At 40.0% G+C, this 27,234-nt stretch overlaps 3 protein-coding genes across 6 annotated transcripts; 2 read left to right on the top strand and 1 right to left on the bottom strand.

Moving 5' to 3' along the window:
• Nucleotides 1-1,192: 1,192 nt before the first annotated feature.
• LOC115366706 (paired box protein Pax-5-like) lies at nucleotides 1,193-5,588 on the bottom strand. Its single transcript, XM_030062276.1, has 7 exons — nucleotides 5,455-5,588; nucleotides 5,176-5,341; nucleotides 4,080-4,277; nucleotides 3,136-3,176; nucleotides 2,949-3,056; nucleotides 1,395-1,538; nucleotides 1,193-1,298 (listed from the first exon to the last, which is right to left on the bottom strand). The coding sequence occupies exons 1-7, from the start codon at nucleotides 5,495-5,497 to the stop codon at nucleotides 1,276-1,278; spliced, it is 723 nt and encodes a 240-aa protein (XP_029918136.1). The 5' UTR covers nucleotides 5,498-5,588; the 3' UTR covers nucleotides 1,193-1,275.
• A 3,154-nt stretch (nucleotides 5,589-8,742) lies between these two features.
• LOC115366878 (growth-regulated alpha protein-like) lies at nucleotides 8,743-10,793 on the top strand. Its single transcript, XM_030062537.1, has 4 exons — nucleotides 8,743-8,857; nucleotides 9,118-9,247; nucleotides 10,140-10,220; nucleotides 10,542-10,793. The coding sequence occupies exons 1-4, from the start codon at nucleotides 8,794-8,796 to the stop codon at nucleotides 10,651-10,653; spliced, it is 387 nt and encodes a 128-aa protein (XP_029918397.1). The 5' UTR covers nucleotides 8,743-8,793; the 3' UTR covers nucleotides 10,654-10,793.
• A 1,288-nt stretch (nucleotides 10,794-12,081) lies between these two features.
• LOC115367109 (zinc finger CCHC domain-containing protein 7-like) lies at nucleotides 12,082-27,168 on the top strand. Of its 4 annotated transcripts, none has more exons than XM_030062841.1 (8): nucleotides 12,082-12,922; nucleotides 18,135-18,187; nucleotides 18,759-18,866; nucleotides 23,121-23,258; nucleotides 23,501-23,536; nucleotides 24,011-24,115; nucleotides 24,445-24,562; nucleotides 26,305-27,168. In XM_030062841.1, the coding sequence occupies exons 1-8, from the start codon at nucleotides 12,511-12,513 to the stop codon at nucleotides 26,787-26,789; spliced, it is 1,455 nt and encodes a 484-aa protein (XP_029918701.1). In that variant the 5' UTR covers nucleotides 12,082-12,510; the 3' UTR covers nucleotides 26,790-27,168. The 4 variants fall into 4 exon arrangements, with proteins under 4 accessions (XP_029918701.1, XP_029918699.1, XP_029918700.1 ...); XM_030062839.1 differs by having other exon boundaries at nucleotides 23,088-23,258; XM_030062840.1 differs by having other exon boundaries at nucleotides 18,756-18,866.
• The last annotated feature ends 66 nt before the right edge of the window (nucleotides 27,169-27,234 follow it).

Raw genomic sequence — 27,234 nt, 5'->3', positions numbered from 1 at the left:
CAAGATGCTATTAAAGTAGGTAAGACAGCATATCACAAATTTTTGAAATCATGGGTGATAACGTGGGATGTTGAGATGGCTTCTTTTTGTGGATCTAGATCCGGTTTATGGATCTGGACCTATTTTTCTTTTTCTTTCTTAAAAAAAAAACAAAAAAATCCAAAAAAAAAACAACAAAAAAAAACTGTTTTTTAAATAGTTATGTATTTCAAGGACTTTAATTGAACAGTTTTAATTTTATAGTGATTGTAATCATTCTGACTTACATGCTCATAGAGTTTATGAATGTTTTTAAGCTTTCATGTGAAAATTCATGTGAAAAACTGTTATTAGTGTCAGCACTTGTTTAATAAACAAAAGAGTAGATTCACCAAAAGACCTTGTGAGAACTAACACATTATAATGATGAATAGGGGGACCTTGGGGTGGAAAAGGTTGAGAACCCCTAGAAGAAATCATGCCAAAATTTGTTTAAACAGTTTCTAGACCTCTTGTTCCTGTCTGCATGCCTTGTACTTTGCTTTACTTATTCATGACTCGCAATCCTGAGGAGCAAATAAACACATTAGTTTACACACACTCTTAAAGATTTTTCATACTTTGGAAAGTGTCCCCATATACATCTCCCATTCGGCAGTGAGTATTTATGTGTGTATATGAATACTTTGCTTGCGTGTGCATGTGCATATCCGTTTAGGCATGAACAACCATTACATGGTGGCTGCTGCAAACTTAAACCCACTGCTGGCCTCCCACTTCTCTCACAGTGCCGTTTCCTGACCCTGCTGGTCCCTCCGGCGCCTCCCATCTTCTCCTTTAATTTCTCATCCTAGAGGGGAGGCAAGGGAGACGGTTACTACAGAGAGAAAGCAGCCGCTGTGCTCCATCATGGGAACCCTAATGACGCCCCCCAACAACTGACAGGGGAGATGACAGCCACTGGGGTGGCAGAGGAAGGGGATGATATATCACACTGATGAAGCGCTATTAAGCCTCTGAGATAACAGCATGTGTATATTCTGGTTTGACCCCCAAATTATGCAAATAAAGCATGAAAATAAAGTTGGGCTACATGCATTCATACATGTATGCCAATGCACTTTTATTTTCCATACGAAAGAGCATTTTTAAGGATGATTTGGGTTTCCGTTTTCAGACATCAGATGGTGTTCTGGTAAACACAATTTCATTCCCTCCATTTGTGAAGTCTTGTTTTTGACAACGCTGGGATGATCTCTTCTTTGTAGAGCTGATATGAGCAGTTTGTGTCTCCACTCAGCTGTAATGACATGGAGACCCTAAACAAGGGAACAGATCAGAAGAGAACTCTTTGAGCCTGACATCAAATTCATTTTATATAAGAAATAAAAGTGGGTTGTTTTCGGAGGACTGACCTGGAAGGTTTGGGTTGTGTCTGGTTGATAGGCTGGGGTGAAAGGTCAGGCAGGAGATGGAGGTTGGGCAGGGTTCAGTCTGTCCCCAGGCCTTGACACAGGAACACTGGTGCTCGTGGTACACGCTACAGGAGACGTCCCCACCTGCAGAACAAAATGGCCTCTATCTAGGTTCAGTTTTATTTTAGATATTGTGTTTCCCTCCCTGAACCTCCATCCCTTCCCTCCTCGGCTCTTTCAACATCCACAATCGATTCTCTTTTAATTAGCAAAATGATAAAATACAAGTGTGTGTGCATGTGTGTGTATGTGTGCTCCCAGGCGTATGTACGTGTGTTTATCCATGTGCTCTGCTAACAGCTCCAGTGATGGAGGAGTGGAGGTGTAAGCAGGCCTGTAATGAGAGGCCAAGGCGAGGGGGAGGCAGAGAGGAACAGAGAGCATGCTGACACTGAGGACAGAAGCCTGGGGCTGCGAGGTGGACCTCCTGCTGACGAGGTTGCTTCAACCAGACTAATATTAACCCAGCACCAGCGGCAGCATACATTGTCTGCCATGTGGTCCAATAGCACTCAGAATGGACCATAATGTCTCTGTCTGCTCTGCAAATAACATCCATCTTCATAAGACTTTTGGCACTGACACAACGTATTTAACACACACACACACACACACACACACACACACAAATCTGCAGACATTTTCTTGCTAGTGGGAGTATGATCTACTAAGTTTATACTGACATATCAAGATACCGACACGTTTCTAGGGAGTTGCTGAAACAAAGGAGGGAATTGGAAAGAAGAAAATTTTTAGACTGAATATGGAAATAAATGATGTGCTGAAGCTGACATTTTTTGCAGCATCTTTCTCTCTCAGATGTGCTCTAATGAACATAAACGCACACACACACACACACACACATACAAACAACAACCATAAAGACACACCAAAAAAGAAAAAACATACACATATGCACACCAGGCTAAGTAAGTAGGCTATGCATACATGTAAACTATTATTTACATGCATTCTGCGTCCTCGACACTTCGCTGCCTAAACTCTGTGTATCACAGTTTTCTGCATTTTATTACCAGCTCACTATGTTCTGTGTGATCTGGTTTTCATTAAGCCTAAGGAGACAGCAGCATTGATATATTTTCATTTACAAAGCCATATTGGGTGAACTCCCTTCTTATCTGTGTAATCATCCCTCACTCACCAACAACTGTTATGGTCTCTGCCCTACCAGGTACCCAAGAATAATCTTCAAAACACACTACAGCTTAATGATTTTGTCTCCCTGAGACAGTTCTACACTCTGGTAAAAAAAAAAAAATGCTATTCCTAAACTGTCCTAATCTGTTTTTAAAATGCTGTATTTTAATTGGCCCTGGTCTGTTTTTGTTATGCTCTGTCTTGTTGTTTTTGTAACCTTAATGGTGTGCTATCTTAGCCAGGTTTTCCTCGAAAAAAGACTTTATCTCAAGGGACTTTCTGGTTGAATAAAGGTAAAATAAACTAAAAATAAATAAAATATACAGGTGGGATTACCTTCCTCATGCTGGCTACTGCTTTTTCTGATTCCCAGAATTTCACTGATGGAATAGGTGGACTCGGTGGGATAGGTGGTTCCCATGGAGACGGATGACGTGGATGACACTGGCAGGGGTAGAGGTCAATGTGAAATATTGAACAGAGCAAGAGGAAAAGAGGTAGATGGGAGGGAAGAGAAACTTACCAACTTCACTAGACTCAGACTGGACTTTGTTTCTGATGATCCTGCAAAGACAAGACAGGAGGGAAACAGGTTCTGTGTCATACACACTAGGGATAACCTTAGAACTGATTCTATGATAGAAAGTCAAAGCCAAAATTTTTGAACCAGATACCAAAGCTGTTTTTAGTGACAGTAGTATCATTACAACTTGATCCCTGACTCTATACCCCTGTTTTTATTTTTTCAGTTCCACTAATATGACATAAGTATATTGTTGGGCTTTTGCTTTCTATTTTAAAGCTATAGGCCAGTGTTACACATGTAACTCATGCCGCTTTTCCACTAGTACCTACTTGGCTTGATTTGGCTCGCCTCGGTTTCGGTGGGTTTCCATTACAATTGAGTACCACCTCGCTGTCGGTGGAGTCGTCATAGCAAGGCGGCCCCACCGCCAAGCACAGAAAAGTCTCCACCTCTTCATTTGACCACAGTACTTTTTTGCTTGCCATTTTCCAACTTTGTCAACCTCAGTGATGATCAATGCACACGGTTGCTGTTGCTGTTTTCTTTTAAAAATGCTGGGTTTGGTTTTCATGAAGGAGTTGCTCTCATGTGTCATTGCTCCCTGTCCAATCAGTGGCCTGCACAGCATTTACGTCACATTTCGGCTTGACTCAGCTCGACTCAGCTCGCTTGAAACCCCGGCAGAGTAGGTACTAAAATAGTACCTGGTACCAGGTACTACCACCTAATGGAAAAGCTTACAAACTGAGTAGAGTCGAGCCGAGTCAAGCCGAGTAGGTACCAGTGGAAAAGCACCATCAGTGTTCGTATCCTTAGCCGATATGTTTAAATACTTGAAACACACAATTTCTTAACACAACCTGTTTAAATAAAAGAGTATGTGCTGAATGGGATTGTGCTGAATATCACTAACAAAATGCTGGTACCGTGACACCCGTTACCTGTTGATGGAGCTGATGCTGGGCACGCTGTCCCGGTCACACACTCTCTCCAGGAGCAGCCTCTCTCTGATCTCCCAGGCGAACATGGTGGGGTTGGTCTGCTTCAGGTGCAGGATCATTTGCACCACCCTGGGAGTGGCCACTTTGGGTTTGGAGCCCCCGATCACTCCTGGTCGGATGCTGCCCGTCTCGTTGTACCTGAATCAACAATTTGGATGTCATTCTGTCAAGAGGAGTGAACATTTCACTTGACAGGAAACAGGTTTTGAATAAATAGGATGGATTCTGCTGTGATTCATGATTCATGTTTATGGAATAGATTGGGATAAGTGAATCAACAACAGGGCATCACTGGATTCAAAGATGTCATACACGAACAACTATATGAGTCTAAACAAAATTCTATATTGATGAAAATGGTCTATGTAAGGTCACAATAGACCGTTGTGTCTGACATATATGAAAAAAGGTCAGAAATTTCTGAATGTATCCCTAAAAAACAGAAATAAAAACATATCAGTGAATATTTACATAGAAAAAAATATTTTACAATAGACTCTGCAAATGTAAAATGTATTAATGCCAATGTGGAAATACATGTTAGTAGCATTCATATTCTCAATTTCTTATTTCTGCATATATTGTTGTAATATTGCTGTAGAATTGACGCATACATTTCTACATAATGCACATACTTTTAAAAAAATTCTAATGCACATATTTTTATATTTCTTATTTCCTTTTCTATTTCTTATAATTCCACTTGTTCTAACAGCTTGTTCTCTTAAGAATCTGAGCGAGTGAGACTGACCAATTTTCCCTCGGAGATCAAAAAAGTATTTCTGATTTCATGTAGAACATACTTATGCCTACACAAATACATGCTTTATTGCCTCTGAATAAAGCATGTATTTGTGTAATATTTTGTAAGCTATATGCATTCATTAATGTTTATAATAGCCTATAGACTATATGCACTTTTATAGCCTACATTTTATAAATAGCCTAAAGGGTGGTCTTATGCAAGTTAATAAACAAAATGTGGTTCATAGATACTTCAGCTCATATGAGGGAAGGATGCGCAGCGTGCATTTACCTGGCCAGGATTTTGCTGACGCAGCCGTGACTGACGCGCAGGCGGCGGGAGATCTCACAGGGACGCACGCCCCGGTGCGCGAGCTCCACGATGTGCTGTCTGACCACGTGCGGTAACGGGCGGCCGTTGATGAAGACGCCACCGAGCTGGTTCACCCCGCCGTGCCCTGCGGACACCGGGGCAGAGACGGACACACACACATGGCTACCCACCGGAGCGCACACACGGCAGCTGAGCATCAAACACCGCTTTGACTCACAAACGTCCCCTGTCACTTACTGTGCGTCACGGGCAGCGGCACCTGTCCGAGGCGGATCTCCATCACGGGAGCTTGACAGGACTGTGTCTAACCCCTGTACTTCCCCGTTAGCAGTCGGTAAACTTTAGTTTGTTACAAATTCGCCACGTGTCATGTTTATTCAAAGCAAAAGCTGAAAAAAGTCCGACTGAGTAAAGAACTGTTGAGAAAGTTGTGTTGTGGCTGCATGTGAGCGCCAGCAGCAGCCGCTCCGGTGTGTTCAGCACCTGAGCGGCGGACAGAGCAGCCACTGGCGCCTTTGATCTTTGATTGGATGTACGGGGCACACACACACACACACACACACACACACACACACGCACACACGCACACACGCACACACAGGACAGAGCCACGGTCATATGGTAGCCATAAGGTAGCACACTTTAGAGTGTAAGCTTATTTTTGCGTTTTTCCCACAATCCATGCACGCTTACTCTTACATGTTGTGCAATTCTATTGTAAAAAGTAAAGACAAATTTCAAGGACAAATCTCCTTTTGTAGATATAGACTTTTTTCAGTTGGGGTGGTTATTGCTTTACTGTGTGAAACACTTTTTGTGTTACATGTACTTGTGTGAAAAGAGCTATATAAATAATTACTAATTGAATAAACCACATGCTACTAATTAAGGGGGAGGGGAGCAATCTTAAATATACTAGAAAGCAATAGTTTGTCATGGCTGACAACAAATGTAACTGTACAAGTCATTGTGTTTAACCCTATAAAGCCATTTGTATCATATATGATACACATTATCAAATAGCACATTCCGTTTTCAATTTAATCAATACTTGACCAAAATACTGTTGTATACCTTTGGACACTTCCCCTGTTCACCCTGGACCATACCACTGGCACTTCAAGTACTGTCATATATGATACAACAGAAAAATCCTATGTAATAACATATTTTTTGAAAAATCTTTTTTTTTTCCTCTCATTTTGTTTTACGACTAAATAAAGGGTTCAAAAAATTGGAATTTTCTGCCAATTGTTTCATAGTTCAGACTCTATAGGGTTAAATTAGTCATTAAACAGTTAATTTTGATACAGTGCACTGTGAAGTAGCTTAACTATTGTAATTGCAAATATGTTACCTAACTAGATGTTGTTTAAGGTCAAGTGATCGTTTGCGTTTCATTTTGTGGTAAATCAAAGGAGGGAAAAAAGCACATTTCCATGGTAGATAATCATGTGCTGCTAATTGAGGGGAAAAAGCAATCCCAAGCTACCAGATAAACACATGGGTGATTAAGCAATATCTACATAGTTTTATTTGAGCAGTGTTGATTGATTTTAGGCAACTCTGCCCTGGCCTTTCACTGCCTCTCCCAAACTAACATATTTCACGAAGAAAATCTCCCTGTGTTTCATACATACTTCTTGTGAGGTATCCAGGGAGTTTTTTTTTTTTTTTTTTTTTTTTTAAATACTTGCAACAAGGTTATAGACACAGATTAAATGGCAGGCATTTGTCTTCATTACTATTTCATGACATGTCAGTCTCAATGGCCAGTATTTGTCAGTGTTTGCAAGTTGAAATGCAGCAGGTTTGGCAGACTGAAACCACTTCAGGCTTGTTTGGGATTTCTAATATGTTGATGATGTTCCCCTGGTCATTTACACAAACGACAAGTGGCCCCTAACTGTGCAGAGGGCCCTCAGGCTTCTTATTTCTCAGGGACTATAAAAGCTGTCTTGCATATCTCCACTGTTTATGACCTCTGTGAACTGTAAACTCTGTACACAATCTCCTGCTGTTACCTGCTCTGACTGATTACACAGCCTAAAATTCACTGGGGGATGCAGTACTTTCTTGATTTTGGACGAATTTTGTAAACTCTGCAAATATTCCAAATATGTATCTCTCCATTTTGGTTAATTCTGGCGTTGTGTATTATCCACGTGCTGTCCACTTTTGCAAGTGAAAAAAAAAAGGCCCTCCTAAGACCTGTGTTATTTCATAACTTTTCCAGGCCTGGCGGACAGCAGCTGTCTAACGCCCCCCCGCTTTGGTCTTTCATCATCTTAATGCTTCAGGTAAATGATTTTCATGATGGAGCTGCTACACTGATGCCAAAGATGTTATCAGATATCTTTGTTTAAATGTGAGCAATGTACAGATTTTCTAAAAGCAGATCTTCGGTAAACTATGCGTAAAATATGCCCACTCCCTGTCAAAATAAACAAAAAGGCTGGTACTCTCACAGAAGCATTATAGACTATGGATTTAATTCCTTAAAACACTGATTTGACTGATTTAAAACAAAGTTCCTTGCAATGATTTAGGTCTGCAAGCTCTATTCTGCCAAAGGGATAATGGGTTTAAATGGCTTTAATCTCCCCTAATTCTTTGATATTTTATAGTGACTTTAATAGTGATATATCTACATTGCATAACACAAAAACTGTGGTGATGAGGTTATTGATGTTTGCTGACATCTCTCTTTGCCATCATCATGTGGCTTGTGTTTATTTATTGTATCTTTTTAATGTACTTTGATTTTTTTTCTCTCTCTCTCTCTCTCCCGGTGGAGACTTGGATTTTTCCTCTTCTTTCTGTGTTTCATCAGCCTTTTAACTCTTGGCTGCTGTATCTCCTCACCATGCAACCAAACTAAAGTGACTGAGAGGAACCGGAGAAGAGTTTGTTGCGCAAGACATGTAACTTTACATGGGAAATAAATAGTGCAAAGATGTCATATGTGTATGTTGGCTTAAGGGGATGATGCTCTAGCCTTCTCTGTCTACTTGATAGGAGAGCGAGAGGGACTGGTCAGGAAGTTTGTGCAATGAGGCTGGGGAATGCTGTGTGTACATTTGTGCCTGTGTGTTTGCACTCATGTGTGGGTGTGTGTGAGGTGGGGATGCTCATGCAAGCCTCATGAAGAGTAAAAATGATTAATTGCATCCCTCTGCCAAAAGTTTCAGATTACAACATCAGTTCAATACGACAGACTAATGCACTTGGCCCAGAGGATCATATATAAATCCCTGCTGTGACCATCCATTCACCTCCACAGAGCCCACCTACAATTCATGTTTTTTTTTCTCTGTGCTTTTCATCATAGTCACACTATAAACTGAATTGCATCCTGGTGCAGCAGCAGACTCCACTTGTCCACTCTGGAGAGAGGAGCAGAGACAATACACAGCAGTAAAACTCTTCAGATACGCAAAGTGGAGATTCAAGAATAAGGAGGCCAGCGCTGCGACTGTCCTGCCTGTTTTACACTCAGCACCTGGAAGAGGACGAACACGACAACGTTTCCACAGATTATCTCCACGGAGGAAAGACTTTACATCGAAGACGATCATGAACTCTGCAGTCATGTCCTTTATTCTTCTGGTTGCCTCAGTAACCGTTTACACATCAGATGGTAAGAATTGCTCTTTGCGAACAGCTACGTGAACATGGTGAACAAACACATATTTTCAGTCAAAATCTAGGCTACTGTCACTGCCGGGATTTGAAAACAGCATTTTTAATTCATTTGCTGCATTTACAAGAAAAAGCAATCAACTGAATTATTGTCCTCTTCAGACTGGCTCATGTAGTTGGTGCCAAACTGATGAAAGCATTAAAATATCAGTCACTTCTTATCTCACTCTCCATTCTTCCCCTCTGTTGGGCATTCAGGGAGAAACTTAGTGCTTCGATGTCGCTGTGCTCAAGTGCGCAATGGAGGACTGAGCCCCAGTACCATTGCCAAAATCACTAAAGTGCAACAGCTCGCTCCACGTCCATACTGCAACAAGCAAGAGCTAATGTGAGTTTACTGTCCCCGGAAAGAACTATGCAGTATTTTGGGTTTTGAACAGAATAGGTTTGCAATTAAAAAATAGATTTGAGAGCAAAACTATAGACAGGCCAATCCAAAAAATTTTTCATTGCAAGAAAAATAAATTTGCGATTAAAATGTGAATCAAAAACTTTTACTTACAAATCCAAATATTTTATTTGCAAATTCAAAGGTTTTGTGTGCACATTTAAAAGTTTTGTTTGCAAATCCAAAGCTTGTCTGCAAACCCAAAAGTTTTTTTTTAGTGAATACAAAAGTTTTATTTGCAAATCGATTTTTTTTTTTTTTAGAAAATCCAAAAGAAACCTCTCTATTGGCCGGTCTTCATGAGAGGACAGCTTGGCAACATCCAGTTATAATGTAACAGTATTACCACCACCTCGTGGACAGGAGTGTGGATCAGAGCTGCTACTGTAACATTACATGATGACTGTGGATGCTGCCAAGCTGTCACTCTGATGGAGACCTGCCAAGAGAGGTGTGTCTTACATCTTTCAGTGCAAGTCCCAGAAAACAAAGCTTTTGGATTCACAAATAAAACTTTTGGGCTTGCAAACAAAACTCTTATATTGCAAAAAAAAAAAAAAAAAAAAAAAAAAAAAAATTGCCCTTTAACTACTTGCAGTAACACATTACTTGCAGTAACACATTTTTTGCAGTAACACATTTTTTTATTACAGTGGTGATAGTTTCGCTCTCAAATTTATGTTTTGATTGCAAACCTATTCTACTTTACTATGTTCCTGATTGCATGATAAAGAAACATGATAAAGATAATCAACAGAATGAGGACTACTGTCTGAAATTACAATTTTTTTCCTACTGTGCCAAAAATAATCATATTATATGGCTGTTGCAGCATCATACTGAAAGATGGCACGTCAGACTGTCTCAAACCTGATGGGCTCTTGGCAACACAACTCATCAAGGCAATGAACAAGTGGGTAGACAAGATCTGAACAAGTTTATGTGCACATGCTGCTTTGCCACTTTACCCACTGAACAGGGAAAAAAAAAGTGAAATGAAGTGTGTATTTTTAAGAAGCTTCCAAGGAAAATATTGTTCTTGTAGAGATCATACAATACAATTTGTATCAGTTAGTAACAGCAACAGTGTGATTTTTTAGCATCGATCATCAAGACTGCTGCAAGTCCTAGGAGCTTTAGCTGAACTGACATGAAGCTTTAAAAATATTGCACTGACCAACAGATACAGCACGGCTTCATGGATTTGTTTTTTTTTTTTTTTTTTTGTCTACAGATCCAGAGAGAGGCGTTTAAAGGCCAAAGTGACTGCTGCCACCACGACTCATGTCCCCACCACGACACCTAAAACTACACCTACCCTACAGCATACCAATTCCTCAGTGTGAGAGGTTTGTGGGGAAATAACCACTAATGCACTGATTAAAGAGATTTAAGTATATGTCAGAGGAGCCACTGGCAGGTTTTTCCTCTAAGATGTAGAATTGAGTGCACAGTGAAATTATATAACCTGTTCATATAGAGCACTGGTAACATCCAATACAGATTTCTGATTATCTGCACTTCTCTGATTACATTGTTATAAACAATCACGCACTGTGTTGTAATGGTTCAATAAATCTAATATGTAACTTCTTGGCCAGATCTGCCTTGGTAACAGGATATTTGTGTTTATTTATTTCTTACATTTCAATTGCAGTTTCATTTCCTCTTTATGAAACTACATAAATTACATTAAAACACACTGTGCATTACTTGCTGCTGTTCTTTTATATCCAAGAAATCTGTAGGATGTGAGTCTATTAATAAAACACTTACTGGTATAAACATTCCCTAAAATGAATCATGTTGTTTCATCAGAGGGATCTTGTTACACCTAAAACATGACGATACACTTAAAACATGACGATGCACTCAAAACATGGCGATGCAAGATATCTGTTTGGTTTGAGTGGGCTACTTGAGACCTTGAATGTGCTGAAATTCTGCCAGTCAACATAAACCAAATTCGACACAGCCATTAAGACCATAAAAACTGCATGATTTATGATAATCTACTCTGTTGTGTAAAGCTATCAGCTACAGTAAAGATAGGCCATCATATGAAGGCACATCACAGTCGGGCTGTCCATATTAATCTTAAATAGTCCTTAGGATTCACATTGTGAATTTGTTTGCAAATGTCTCAGGACAGATGAGTCATTTTCAGTGTATTTTGTGTTATTTCCTGGTTGAAATGTTATGAGTTAATTTTTACATGTAAGTCACAGTTATTTCTAAAGGATCCTTGCATCCTTGCTGCTGGTGCAAATGTTGAAGGTGAAATGCAGTAAAACATGACACATGATGGACAGGATGTAAGGGATGAGGCAGGGATGTTCTCATAATAGTGTTCTTGTGTGGCTGAGTAAACCGTGACGACGACGACGATGATGATGATGATGAATTTCAGTGACGAATCAAAGCTCAGTGAAACTGCTGAAGAAATAAAGAGGCTGACAATTTCGACTTATGTTGCAAATGTTAAAACTCACACTTTGTGTATCTGTCTTTTGAAGTTGTCTTAACCTTTCCTGTATTCTGCACACCTAAAGTTAAACTCAGCATCCCTAAAATACTACTACTACTAGTACTACTGGTCTATGCATGTCACATTCTCATCAGGGGCTGAGCCAACCTAAACGTTTAATCCTTGATTCGCCTCTGGATTCATGATACATAATAGTCCTCACGCCCGCTTTAGTATCTGGGTTTCGTTTTGGTTGTCCAACATTTTTTTCCCCTGCCGGCAGCCGTCCGGAAACCCCGGAAAAGCGCTTCAAACATGTAAACAACACTGTCGGCTGTGCGTCACCGTGGTCGAGGTACTGTTACAGGGGGTTGGAAGCGGTAAAATCACATAAATGCCGCCGTTTTGCACTTAGTGACTTACATTCTCGGGTCATTGTGGTTTTGCGGGAGACTGCCTCGGCTGCGTGGTTAGTTAACAGTGTTTGAGCGCGTGAACCTGGCCCACGTGCCAAGACATTTTTAAAGAAGTAGCTAACGTTAGCTACTTAGCGACCTAACTCGACACATCTAACCTGTTCTTAGAGAAGCTGGGCCAAATGTTAGCTGTTGTAGCCAGCCACGAGTCACACACAGGGCTGTGGTAACGCGAGCTGAGTGGAGCCTGGAGGATGTCATACCTGTGAGAGGCCGCTGGATGGCGCTGTTCAGCCGCAGAGCCTCTGCCACCAGGTTGGATGATGGACCACCTTCAGCAGAGCGAGGATGAGGACGCAGAGAGGGAAGGTGATGAAGACGAGCGCTTCTTCGTTGAGGACTGCAGCAGCTCGGGAGGTGAATTTGAGTTTATGTTCAGGCACCAGCAGCGTCACAGCGGCCGTGAGAGCAGCAGGACCGGCTCTCCTCCTCTGGTCCTGGCCTTCTGTGTCTCCACTGGAGGGGCTCAGCGGGACGGCAGCCCGGGGCCAGCCCCCTGCTCTGACCCGGACTCGGGGCAGGAGCAGGAGCAGGAGCAGGAGGAGCCCATCGAGGAGTGGATGATCCTGGGAGGAGAGGAGCAGGAGGGAGACGCCAGCATCCAGCTCAACCTGGGCTACTGGAGCAGCAGCAGCAACTCTGAGGATGATGACTGTCACTCTGGAAATGAAGGTGATTATACCTTTACCTGTATGCAGCAGAATTAACCAGTTAATTCATCTAATTTGAGAGTGCTAAAACATTTCCATTTTGCATATCACTGACTCCCAGCTAGACAGACAGGATTGGGGTTTGTCAACTTGAAGTCCCAGCCCAGTTAGTTTTAAACTGGACAACTGTCAGCACTGTACAGTATGTGGGAATATTACAAATAAAATCAAACTGAAAGTACGATAATTAAACTAAATTCCACACATTGATTTCTAACAGCCAACTTTAAAAGTGACAGTGTCTGTATTTTTGAAGTTAAAGTGTTGCCGACTTTTCCACCATGTGTGTTAACCGGGGAAATGACTTTACCACAGTTTTGCGGAGGAATAATCACTAAAAATCTGGTTCTGATGGAAGCATAAGGCAATTTTCAGGGAGAGATAAAAGTTCGACAGTAGCTGCCACATAGAGGTTGCATTGATCATCTGAAAGCTGGGGACCTGAGGTAAATTTTCAGTTGCAGCTCAGCACTGTGTGTCAAGTTTTTGTAGTCATAAATCTGTAATAAACATTTCTAGGCATATGTTTATTTATTTATTTAGAGTGTGTAAGGGTTACAACATTATAATCCAAGGATGTGATGGCCATTCCCATGCATAAGTTGTTGTCTCATAGGTTGTTGCAGCAGTTTTTGAGTTAATACCATTTGTTACACAGATTTGGTGCAAAATTTGACCATTTCTATCAATTGTTAAGTGATAAGAAATGAAGAAATGATCAAATTCCCTCCAGAATACCACACTGACAAACCAAGACCTTGACGAAGACTATTAAAAAAACATGCTTTGATTTGGTGTCAAAAACTTTTGCTGTTAGGACAGTTCATAAAGAACTGCATTTGCATTAGTGTGCATTACATTCATTGGTAAACATGTGACATGCTAAAGATTGATTCCTATTTTGCATTAAGTTAGGCAGTGTTGTTCCTGTTAATAATGAAGTGTAGAAGTACACAGTAACTGTTTCATTTACTCAGGTGCACCCAGGTGCAGACCAGCCTACAACAAACAATATAAAGTGTGTTGGTGGTCCTGGTGGCGATGGTGGAACACATGTTAAGATAAAGAGAGGACAAACTGGTCATCTATGAGGACCCATTGTCTGATGTAGGCTGCAGCTCTCCAGAGGTCTGAAAACACATTGCCCCTGTTCCCACACAGAAGGAGTTCACTCGTCATCACAGAACTTCACAAAAGACTTTCTCTTTGTATAATGTTAGGTTCAGTTACAACCACTGTGACTGAGAAAACATATTAAATATTTATAAATAATTTATAAATAAATATTTTTAGTCCTTTATCACTTCACTTGTCGCTGAACCCCCACTAGTAAGGAAGGTCTAGAAACTTGAATTGTTACTAGGCTACATTCACACAGTGACTGAATAAAAAATGACATCGGTGTAACAGTCCGTCATAACAAAGAATGAAATAGTGGTGCAGGAATTCATTTCCAAAATAGTGTTCTGTGGTGTGGTGGCATTGTGTTCAGGCTGAGGGAGAGGAGGATACAAAAAGGGGCTTGGATTGAAGCATCTTCCCATATATCTATTAAATTTGTAACCTCACTGTCTCCCTCTGGTTGTTGGTGCTATTCATATTTTGCTAGGTTGTCGGCAGGGGGGCTAAATATTGCTCCAAAGGTAGGCTACGTGTACTGAGAATAAAGGGGAGTTTCTGAGCAATTTCCACAATGGAGAAGAGGATAATTGATAAACACAAATTGCAATAAATAATAAATTGTGAATCATAATACTTGTAGAATGACAATACATACACGGCACCCAAGTATTGTGAAAGCATCAAATCGGGAGATAAGCATGTCGTCCCAGCCCTACTGTTCAGACTGTCAGACAAATCAGATCTGTGTCACATCAAGGCCACTTGGCACCGGCTGTGTGAGCGTAGCCTCACAGACTTATTAACTTTTCTCAGAACTGACCTGGAGCCTCCCAGTGGCAGCTTGACATTGCTGAGGAACCTGGCAGGCTCAGAGCTCGCTTTTTTTAGTTATTTTAATTTTGTACTTTTTCATGTCTGAAACACCCCCTGGTGGTTTTGGTTTGGTAAATTTATAGAGTTTTTCAAACTTCATGTCTGCGTATATGTATGTATGTGAAATGAGTACATGAATAGAGGTATGTTGAATGTAGATATGTATGTGGAAGATGTGCAAATACTTGCCTGTTGACTTCATCAGTGAACAATGTGCAGACGTGCTCGTGTAAGTGGTTCTCATTTATAGTGATGACCCTCTGAGGGTAGTCTTGCAAGGCCGGAGGAGTTCACTTAAGAACAATGGGAGGTAGTGGCTCTTCTTCAGCCTCTCAGCATTGGCCTTGATGCAAGTTAATCAGTCTGCACAATGTTTAAATAACTTGATTCAGGTTTTATTTTCTTAGATATTAATTAGACTACACTCTGGCTTTTATTATTAATTCAGCCATTGTGTATTATGGTAACCAAGAAGAATTATTTCAGTGTGATTTTAATGAAAGACCAAATGATATCTAATGATATCTAGTCATATAGTGATATTATATGACTGATATGCAATATAACATTTTATGATGAGCATAAATTGTGGTGAATTAAACCATGATTTATTCCTCACATGTGCAGTGCAGTTTTGATATTGGAGATCAATTTAAAAAAAAATCTTTCTGGCAACAGGAAATCTAGGATTCTACAGAAATTTCATGCATACAATGTGAGAAAGAGTTCAGTATGTTGTCCTTGGTAAACCATCATTTAATTAATGTGCTTTATTTGCAGATGGGAGCAAGGACAAATTCTGCCATTGTCTCACACTTTTGAAAAATAGTGAATGTTATGATTGACTATGGACAATACACCTAGGTTGACAGTCAGTGATTTGCATGTCTTGCTGGTCATCATAACTCTTAAATTATGGACTGTGTGCTGTTGCGCTGCAGGCAGCTCACCACACTCTATCACAGCAGAGCTTGTAATGGTTATAGTGATGATACTGATAATAAGGGTGCTCCTCAGTGCCATCTTTACAGGGAAAAACACCCTCAGATACTCTTACACTGTTCACTATCAATGTATGATGTTCAGTATAGAGTTGTGATTAACTTTTTTTAGTGGACCCACTTAAGTAAGATGTGGATAGGTCTCGAGAATGAGACATTTTATCTCAATGAGATTATCTGTATAAATAAAAGTTAAGTAATATAAACAAATAAATTAAACAATGCTGCTTCGGTTACGGATTTCTTACATTTCCCAGGGTGACTTACAACAAACCATATAGGATAATGAGAAGCTAAGGTTTCATCTCATGCTGCTTATTCGTTACAGACTTCTAATGATCTGTGTAACTGCAAGGCTATTTTTGTGTACTTGATGAAATCTTCTCAAAGTGGTTCCCTGCCCAGTCCTGCAGATTTTTGTTTCAGCTCTACTCTTGTACACCTGACCCAATTAAGGCCCATGCACCTTTAAGCATGTCCTGTTCAGGTAGATGTGTTTGAACCGATCAGCACGAAGCCCTTAAATGCATCAGGGATGAAAGAGTAGAGCTGAAACAAAAACCTGCAGGACAGGTGGTGCTTGAGGACTCGTTTGGGAACCACTACTTATAGTAAAGAATTGGGGAAAAAAGAAATTAAAGTGGCCTGCTCCCAAAATCACCTGCCTTGACTTGAGCAAACTTAATTTCATGCAGTGCCCATAGTTCAGAAAGAGGAGCACAAATTATCATTTCATCTTTTAATTTTTTTTTCAGGGAAAATGAAAATTGATGCAAAAATTAGCATTCCCAATAAAACCGCGAATCATATCATAGTTGTGTCAATATGTGCTTTTTAAAAAATTTTTATTTAATTCTTTTTAACTCTATGGTTCAGCTGTCCATACCAGCATCTGGTCAAAAGTGATTTCCCAGATTTTTTGAGGTTCTTTTTAGTCATAAAATAGTCATGAGTGTTGTTTACACTATGAACATTTGAGACAAATGTGCCTGTGCTGTATTTATCTTGCTAAATCTAGCACAGTTTGTAACACAGTGGCACAGGACTGGTTATTTTGGATTATGTACTTTGCACATGAATTCTAAAATGCAATTGTTTCTGCTACTCTGCACTTTACAAATGGAAATTGCAGCAGAGCACTTTGAAATTAGGATTTCTTTCCTCCTGAACAATTTTAAAGCAGTGACATCTTCACATCCCCTGTGGTGTTTGTAATTACGTTTCATAAATCATGTCGAATTTTAATTTGAGGTTTAACTATTACTTGAAACGCTTGACTAACTCTGGGTATCTATTTGAATTATTTTATTGAAAGTGTTCTGTAGAACATAAGACAATAGTCTTTGACAAACAGTGAGTTCCCAGGTGTAAGAGTGACAGTGGACTTGAGATTAATTAACTTAAAAAAAATCTCAAAATTAAATGACAGTAAGGTGAAATGCAGTTCATCCAAAATGCAAAAGAAAAACAATTAAAAAACTTACACTTAATGCAATGTATTCTTCAGTTTCTGTATGATTTGGTGAAGTTTTCCAGTTTACTGTGCTCTTTACTGTTTTGCAGCTCTGCCCTTATCTGGTGTGGATGGATACAGTTTGACAGTGTTGTTGGCCAGAAATAGTCCCCAGTGAAACCCCTCTCCCCTTTCCTCCCTCCTATCTCTGAGGGTTGTAGTGTATGTCATGTGTCTATGTCATTGTTTTTGGAATGATTTTGTGTTGAGTTCTTCACAGCCCAAGTGTGTTGGGGTAAAGGGAGACAGGAGAGGTTGGGAGTGACCTCACTAAATCACACAGAACGTATCTGGGTAGACACATTGCACAAAGTGTAAATAAGAAAACATCTTTGTATTTTGGGTGAACTGCTCTTTTAAGTGTCTTGTTGTACCTTAGTAGCAGTTATTCTGAAAAGACTAAGGTGTTACTCATTGACTCTTTGAGACCTGAAAGCCATGTGGATCTCCTGTTGACTAGTGGTTTTGCATGTTTTTGCTTTTGAAAGAGAGGTCTTTATCAGTCTCTTTTTTTTTTCTTTTTTTTTTTTGTAAAAAATGGCTTTCTCGTTTGTTTGTGTAACAGTTCAATAAATGTCAGTGCATGAGAGCCACACAGCCTGTCTTCTGGCAGTAGAATTAGTGGGTGTTTATTTAATGTTCTCTTTGTTCTCTCTCCATCGTAGGTCAGAACCTAAAATCAGTCGATCATCCCTGGGCTGTATCAGACAAAGACAAGGTAACAGTCTATCAGCAACCATCAAATTTACACTAACACTGGCACAGGTAGATTATTCAGGGAAATATGCACCTGCTACTGTTACATTTGATCATGGCAAATATGCAGGCAAATATCACTTGAGTAGCAGTCAGTTTCTTTATTTGACTCATGAGTTTTTCACATTGTATCACCAAATTTCAAGGTTTAGGATAGATACAAAATGTACACATTTTGAGAAAAAATGTACATGACTATTAAAAAAGTACATGGCAATGATTTTAAGAAAATTTTAGAAATCACAGTTTGGATCCCTAATACCTCAAGGTGAAGTTGAATGATCATTTCCCTGAATACTTCCTAAAGAGTAAAGATAAGCTCTGAGTCATAAAAGGCTCAATTTGGATTTATGAAATCATACTGGAGGAAAGAAAAGAGTTTGTCTTGAGTCACAATTTACAGTAACTTCTCAAAAGAGTTACATCTGGCTGCAGTCTCCATTGCAGTGTTAACGCAAGTTTGTGGGCTCATGTAATTGGCTTTTCTGGGATATCTGTCATGTCTCTGTTCAGTCATATTTATTATTTAGCAGGGCGTTGACCAGTTGCTCCCTAGCCGCTACTACATGCCTGGCCTCTCTTTGATGTGTCACTGCTGCAACAAGACAGGACACCTAGCCAAAAGCTGTCCCATCCGCAAGGTAAAGAAACACATTCACCCTACTTCCCTATCACTCTGGATAATATTCATACTGTCATTGAGGGGTTACTAAGCTCTATCTATCTGTGCCTGTCTGTCGTCTCTCTGTCTGTCTACATATATACAGTATATCTTCATATATATGTGTGTGTGTGTGTATATATATATACACACACACACACTACTCACAAAAAGTTAGGGAAATTTGGCTTTTGGGTGAAATTTATGGAAAATGTAAAAAGTTCACGCTACAGTGATATTATATCATGAAAGTAGGGCATTTAACAGGGTATCCGCGGGGTTTTGAAAAGTATTAAAAGGTGATAAATCAATTTTGGGAAAATTAAGACCCTTAAAAAGTATTAAAAAGTCGTATCACGACTTTATAAAGTCTTAAATTTTGAAAGTATGTTTTTCTGAATTAGCTGTCCAAGAGTTTGATTCCCAAAAACATCGTAAAAGTGTGTGAATTTATTCCTTTTTATTAAAAAACAAAGATGAACAGGTACATAAAAAGCAAGGCTATTGTGGGTTTGTTTGTAAATTGTCTCTGAGAGCGCCACAGCGAGCAGGCGGTCGAAATTCAGAAACACAAAGTACGCTCTGGCACTCCCAGTGCATATTACGAACGCACTGAAATGTTACATGAATCCATGCGTTCAGCTTAACTAGGGCCGAATCGCGGACGGAATCGCGGAATTAGCCAAATAAAAAGGAATCTATTTTTAACGCGGAATTTGACATAATTTGAATGAAATGCTGTTTTGTGTGGAATATGAACGTATGTCTGGGGAGAACTACATGGAGGGAAGCAAATCTGGGTGGCACAACCCCTCCAGTCGTTTCACCTGCACCTGCACCACCAAGAAAAAACATTACAACAACTGCACCGCACCGTACGAGTCCAAAAGACAAAGAAACTTTCCAAGACAGCAGCGCACTGACATAGATTGTGTAACAAAGCGAAGAGTTGCCACTCCGCTCTATTTTCACTGGCTAACAGCGGCACACTGGCTTAGCTTGTCTATTCAGAGAAGAGGTATCACTTCGGATTATTTTTCAATCCATGTTATCACATGCATAGTACTGCTCATGGTAGTTGAATTGTTAGGTCCGTTTGATAATTAATTTACATTTTTAAAACAAATAATAATTTAGCATCTACTCCTTCAAGATAATTTATTATGTTCTACCACTCATAAACATACACTAACACTACATACTGAGTGTTTGAGCAACATACAGTATCTCCTCTGTGCTGAAAAAGATCCATGGTAAAAAGTACTCCGTTGTTGTGCGGTGAGGTATTAAAAATATTGAAAGGGTCTTGAAAAAGTCTTAAAAAGGTATTAAAATTAACTTCAAGATTCCTGCATATACCCTGTTTAAGTAGAAGCATACACTAGTGATTTCCTCATCTCAAACAATTTCTTGAAACAAAAGCCAACAACAGTGGTGGGTATACCACAACAAAAAATGTCAGTGTCAATAACTTGTCATGTGCCCTTGAGCATCAATTACAGCTTGACAACGACGTCTCATGCTGTTCACAAGTCGACTTATTGTCTGCTGAGGCATGGCATCCCACTCTTCTTGAAGGGCGGCCCTCAGGACATTGAGGTTCTGGGCTACAGAGCTCCGAGCCTCTACATGGCGACTCAGCTGATCCCATAGGTTTTCTATGGGATTCAGGTCTGGAGAAAGTGCAGGCCACTCCATTTGAGGTACCCCAGTCTCCAGCAGCCGTTCCCTAATGATACGACCTCGATGAGCTGGAGCATCAAACACCTGATGTGAATTTTGCCGTTAAACTCCTTGTTAGAGAACAGCAACTTGTGCAAAAAGTACTGAAACATTGAACAGTTGGACATGTGCATTCAAAAGTTTACAGAAGGTCACATTAAGTTCACCTGTAAAGGTTATAATGCATTTTAGGTTCATCCTGAAATTTCACCCGAAAGCCGAATATCCCTAACTTTTTGTGAGTAGTGTATATATATATATATATGTATGTGTGTGTGTGTGTGTGTGTGTGTGTGTGTGTATACAGTATATACACACACACACACATATATACATACACACACACACATATATATATATATATATATATATATATATATATATAAGTATAAGTATGTATGTATGTATATATATATATATAGATAGATAGATATATCATAAAATATATATCTGTGTATCTTTATGTAGATATACATCGATATACATATATAGATATAGATATACAGATAGATATAGCATGATATACTTGCACTATCACCATGCTCATTTCTTTACATATTTCTCTCCAGAATAATTAAATTGTTTTGGACTCACAAGATTTAGTCTGGTTCCAATAATCATTTTGCATTTGGGACAATTTGGAGAAGCACCTGCTGTATACTATATAAAGATATGTAGATCTTATGTAAAATATTATTTTACCATTGCCTCCTTAAGCAGTGTACGCCAAGATGTTCTCAATGGTGCAAGTCTATACTAGATAAATTTTTGTCACTCAGAATAAAATTTTGATACAAGTTTTTCATACATTTGAGGGTCCAGAAGAAAAATCTAAGAAATCATCAAAGAAATTGAGAGTATTTTTTTTCTTGTATTTATAGTGCCTGACTTGTAAATATTTGTGAAAATCCTTGGTGGTTATATTGTGCTGATCATAAAGTCACTTTATAACTGCTTCTTGTCCTCTACTGATAAATCTGAATTATCCACCAATGTTGTAAGGCCATCTATCGGGTGTGTTTTCTTAAAGATTTTCCTTAAGCTACTGTCTTTATTATGTAAATCATTAATAGATTGTGCTTAACTATAATTGGCCACTCGCTCACTCGCTTCTCTAATAGATTTACAGAGGAAAAGGGTTTGCAGATAGCCAAGGCAATCCAGTTTGTTCAGCCACCCATGAAGAAATAATTCTGCCATGTAAGATAGTACATAATTTTCCATCTTGGCAAAACCCAACCCACCTTGTTCTTTTCGGAGTTGTGAGATCTCCAATTTAATTTTGGGTTTCCTCCCTGTCCAAATGAAGTCTGACATTGCTTTATTGATGTCTCTATTATCATTTGGTTTGAAAATCACAAAAAGCATAGACACAGGGTAAATTATTTTCGGAACAGTTGTCATGTTAATAAGATTACTTTTGCCAAGAAAGGATATCAGAAGATTACTGCATCTTATCATATATTCTTTACAATGTTTTATCAAACGGTTAATATTTTTAGCGTACAGCTTTTGGTATGACTTTTATTCCCAGATGATTGATGTTGCCTTAACAGCACAGAGTCCTGATAAGCCCCAGTTTTACTGATAAGTGAAGGTTAGTCCACATGACCCCCAGCAGAGGATCCTAGCTCTCGGGCTGAAGTGAAGAGGATTCGTCCAGCTGCTAACTATCTGCTCCCCAAACACTTCTCTTGGAATTCTAGCAATACAAAAATCCTTTTTTTTTTTTTTTTTTTTTAAACGACAGCTCCCTTCCAAATTCCAGCTGTTGTTGTCATTGCTGGTAATTCTTTAAGCTGCAAGTATTCTTTTGCTTCTAGGGAAATGTTTGAGGTCTAGACCAGCCCTTAAGAGCCCCCTTTTCCTGTTTTCCCACACACAGTTACAGAGAAAGATATTACTCAGACATGATCACACTGTTATCAAGGTTAACAATCCAAGATTACTTGCAAAGTGTACTCATAGGACCAGGGCAAACAGGAGAGGGGGCAGCGAACTTCCTTTGGCAGTACCTCCTGTTGCTTCCTAAGACCATTTGTGAAGACAGAGGCTATAGGTGTCTTATACAAAAGTTTAACCCAACCTAAAAAATTGGATCAAAAGCCAAATCTCTTCAGAATTTCAAACTTATATTTCCATTGAGTTTGATCAAAGGCTTTTTAAGCATCCACAGAAACAATGACTCAAGGGGTTTGATAATGATTGAGATAATAAATGATGTTAAACAAACATCTTGTATTGTGATCTCGCATTCAACCCTTTGTATTGCAGTGCTTTTTAACAAATATGTCATTTTTTGAGTGTCATTTCACAGGATTATGATATCCAAAACCCCAAACAATAGCTGTTCTCATTTTACAATATCGACATAATATGGATACATTGCCCAGCCCCACTGAGACCTGTATGTTCTCTTGGTAGAAGATGATTTAAAAAGTCAGAAATTACTCAAAAAAAAAATTGTATGTATGCACAGAAGTGTCGCACCTGTGTGCTGTGTGGGATCCAGGGCCACATCCAGAGGGACTGTCCAGGTCGACACTGCCCCACCTGTGGACTCCCCTCACACGGCCTCAGGCCCTGCCGAGAGCCCCCCATATGGAGCCAGCACTGCCAGCGCTGTGGCATGACAGGACACCTCTCTGATGTGAGTTTGTCCACTAGCCCTCAGGTCTGATGCCTGTGTTTGTGTGCTGTGTTGTTGGAAAGAGCTTTGAAGACATTTGTCATTTGTGTGTTGACATATTCAGCCTTGAGCATGTGTGGGCTTTTAATAAGGTGTTGTTTGAGCTTGGCAAACTGTTGCTCATTTTACAATGTGGTTTCGTCATATTTTCTTGTATTCTTGCTCAGCAGGATAAATCTCCTCTCTACTTTCATTTTCCCCAGGCCTGCCCGGATACATGGAGACAGTACCACTTGACAGTGAGTTACTGGGGAGTAACAGGAATAATTGGAAACATCAAGTTCATTGAAGTTTTTCCAAGACTGCTTGTGCTTTCTCACCTCGCCTTCCCAAATCACCAGGGTGTAAAAAACTTCTAAACATAGAAGGTTCTTTTTGGTTCATGATCAAATAAACATTAGTCACTTAAGCTTTCCAAAGTTCTGTTAAAAATTTGAGACCAGAATTGATCCCGCAGGAAGAAACCGTTTTTATCATTCGTGTTATATTATCCTGGTAATTTTCACAGCTTGAATACCTTGGCAAGTATTGATAAAGCTGATAAAGCTGATTCACAGTTATGTGATGTGACCATACCTGAAAGAGAGATAGAGAACCCTGACATTTTGTGTTACAGAAGGTGAGATCAGCGACCATTAGCTAACAAGGCATGGCTTGTCATCCATTTTCTTTTTCCATGTATTACAATTCCATTTGCCTGGACTGTTTTCCAGGTCCAGTCAGAGGCTCCCCTCAGGCCACAGCCAGACCGCTCCGTCAAACACACCAAACACCGTGCTCACTGCTACAACTGTTCTGCTCAGGGACATTACGGTTATGTAAGCAAACAGAAACAGGAAACCTTTCCTGTTGCTCTTAATCTTTCTGTCCTCCCTCACTAACAATCTTCTGATTTTAATTTTTTCCAATGCTTAATTTGTCACCCCTCATTTTTCTGATCAGTCTGTTTTATCCCTACCCCCTCTCTCACCCTCTTGCTCCCTCTTTCTATGTGAAATTTCCTCGTCTCTTCCCATCCACCACTTTCTCCCTGCCTCTTTTTCACTGACCTTGCTGTTCTCCACTGATCTGCATCTGTCCTCCTCCTTTCATCTCGCCCTTTGTCAAACTTCCTTGCTGTGTCTGTTTTTCTCTCTGTCGGTGTCAGGAGTGCACTAGGAGGAGGATGGTCAGTGGGATGTTTCCTTCCCTGCCCTATGTTTGTCACTACGACACCAAGGAGGACATTGTCCAGCATCACACCAGGATGCAGAGGAGAACCAAAGGTGACATCACGCACATGCACACACATGCACACACATACATGTGAATGGATGAACATACTTGTCTCACACACAGCACCTGTGCTGTATATACACATGAAAGTGTCAAGTACTCTCTATAAAGCAGACAGGTGGGTTCTTCATTATGAATGCTTGGGTAATGTTCAGCACTGGTACAAAACAAACCAGCTAATATAAATATTAAAGGTGTAATATGCAGCATTTAAAAATCTGTAATTGATAACCACAATAATGGTGAGACAATAATTAACAGTGGGATCATTGCTGAAGACTGCTGGCAACCTCTACATTGCATTTTACATTGTGTGCCATTGTGCCGGGTTTTGTGTGAAATGTACTGAATTGTTTCACGGCACTACACCAAAAGATAACTGGGAGAAAAGGCCTTCAAAGCAATGCAGAATATAGGATAATCAAAATAAAGGAGGTGGAGGCACCTTACTTGTACAAGGTCAATATTTATTGAAGCTTCAACAGCTCAAAATAAGCATCCATGCATAATGAGCAGGTGAACATAGACTAGCTGTAGTGTGCATCTATATTAATGCAGAATAAGCAATGTGTTTCTAGCTGTTGCTCAGGCAGTGTTGCTTATTCTGCATATACACTCATGGACAAAAGTATTGGGACAGTTACACATTACACCTACAGGAGCTTTTATGACATCCCATCCTAGATCCATAGGCATTAATATGGAGCTGCTCCCACATTTCCAACTAGAACAGCTTCCACTCTTCTGGGAAGGAAAACTGAGAATCTTGTTTTCTATAAGATTTTGGAGTGTGTCTGTGGGCATTTTTGGCCATTCATCCAGAAGAGCATTTGTGAGGTCAGACACTGATATTGGACGAGAGGGCTTGGCTTGCAATCTCTGTTCTAGTTCATCCCAAAGGTGCTGGATGGGGTTGATGTCAGGGCTCTGTGCAGGCTAGTAAAGTTCTTCCACACCAAACTCACCCAACCATGCCTTGATGGAACAGAAAAGGGCCTTCCCCAAACTGTTCTCACAAAGTTTGAAGCAGAGAATGTATATTGATATTGACAAACTATATTCACTTGCTCATTATGTTTATATTTGCACTTTAGAGGCTTCAATAAATATTATGACGTTGCACAAGTTAGTTGGTTCTCATCCCTTTGTGGCACAAACGAAGCCATTTCACTTTGCAAGTCATACACAGCTTTATCACAGTCGCTCTGCTGTGACTACTCTGTTTAAATACTTGTTTGCTTACTTCATCTGAATGCGTAGTCACTGTCGCTACCGGTTTTTATCCATATTTTGCTCTTATAAACAAACACGGGGTGGAGTTGGAGTAGTGCTGGGAAATATGGACAGAATCAGATATCACAATATCTTTAACTGAATACCTCTGTTGATACTGTGACAATATTGTTGGGATGATGACTGGTGCTTTCATGAGATATTTACACACAACGCTATTTAATAAACCGTGATTAGCATTGGCCAAGCAGGTAGAGACATTTAATAGAACAGCTGTAGCAGTCTAATGAGTTTAAAAAAATGCATCCCTTTACTTTAACGCAGCCTTCAAAACCAGGAAAAGACAACACTTATGCCATATCATAATATTCTAAATCCCAGATGATATCTAGTCTTATATCATGATATTGATATAATATTGATATATCGCCAAGCCCAACATATAAGTTTACTATACAGAAATGTACAATTTCATCCAGCATGTTGTCTGTGCTTCCAGAGCTTGCGAGTGCTGGCTCAGTGCCTCTTCCAGAGCACCAGCACTTGTCCGAACCAGCAGTGGAGAGCGGGGAGGAGAATCAGCCAGCCCAGGGGAAGAGAAGGAGCCAGGAGGCACGAAGCCGGGACGGCAGGAGGAAGACGTGGCCAGAAAAACGCAGAGAGAGACGGGAGTTGAAGAAGCTGAGGAGGGAAGCCCAAGCCAGACGGGAAGGAGCGCTGCTTGGGAGAACGACCGGGGGAAGCTCTGATGATGACGTCTGCACCACGGACCCCTTCAGGATGTCTTCCCATCATTATAGGCAGTCAGAAAACCCTCCGAAGAAGAGAAGGAACGAGGAGAGGGGTGGCAGGAGGAGCAGGAAGAGCCGAGAGGCAGAGAGATGGATGAAGAGGGGGGGGTTGAAGCACCCACACATTCACCTGGGAGCCATAGATGAAAACCTCCTTTCAACTAAACAAAGGGTGCGCCACCGAAGAAGATGATGTATGCCTGTTGTTTTGGTGTATATGATGGACCTAGGGAAGGACCATGACAGAAGACCAGCCAGTCTTGTACAAACCAGTCAGCTTTGTATTCATGCCTCATTTTCTGTTTTTCATATTTTTATCTTAAAGGAGAAAAAAATAATAAAGGTGCTTCCCGTATCTTGTTATACACACAGAGGCGGGGTCAAGAAACTGGTCTTGTACAGTCTAACATATTTGCTTATGTTACTATATACCACACAGTTGCTCATAGAATATGTATTGTGCATTGTGGGGACTGTCAGACTGACATGGAGGAGTGCTTTTGTTATGAGCCTTTTATCATACACACTTTTTTGTAATAGATTTTTTTCCAATTAAAATGCGTGAAACAAGGTCAAAAGCACCTACTTTTTATTGACTGCCACAAAGAATCCCATTTACATTGGGGAAAAAAACAATA

The sequence above is a fragment of the Myripristis murdjan genome, chromosome 10, assembly GCF_902150065.1.
Source record: "Myripristis murdjan chromosome 10, fMyrMur1.1, whole genome shotgun sequence".
In the NCBI taxonomy this organism is placed as follows: Eukaryota; Metazoa; Chordata; class Actinopteri; order Holocentriformes; family Holocentridae; genus Myripristis; species Myripristis murdjan.
Note: the sequence above shows the minus strand (reverse complement) of the source record. Positions and strands in the feature narration are given on the sequence as shown.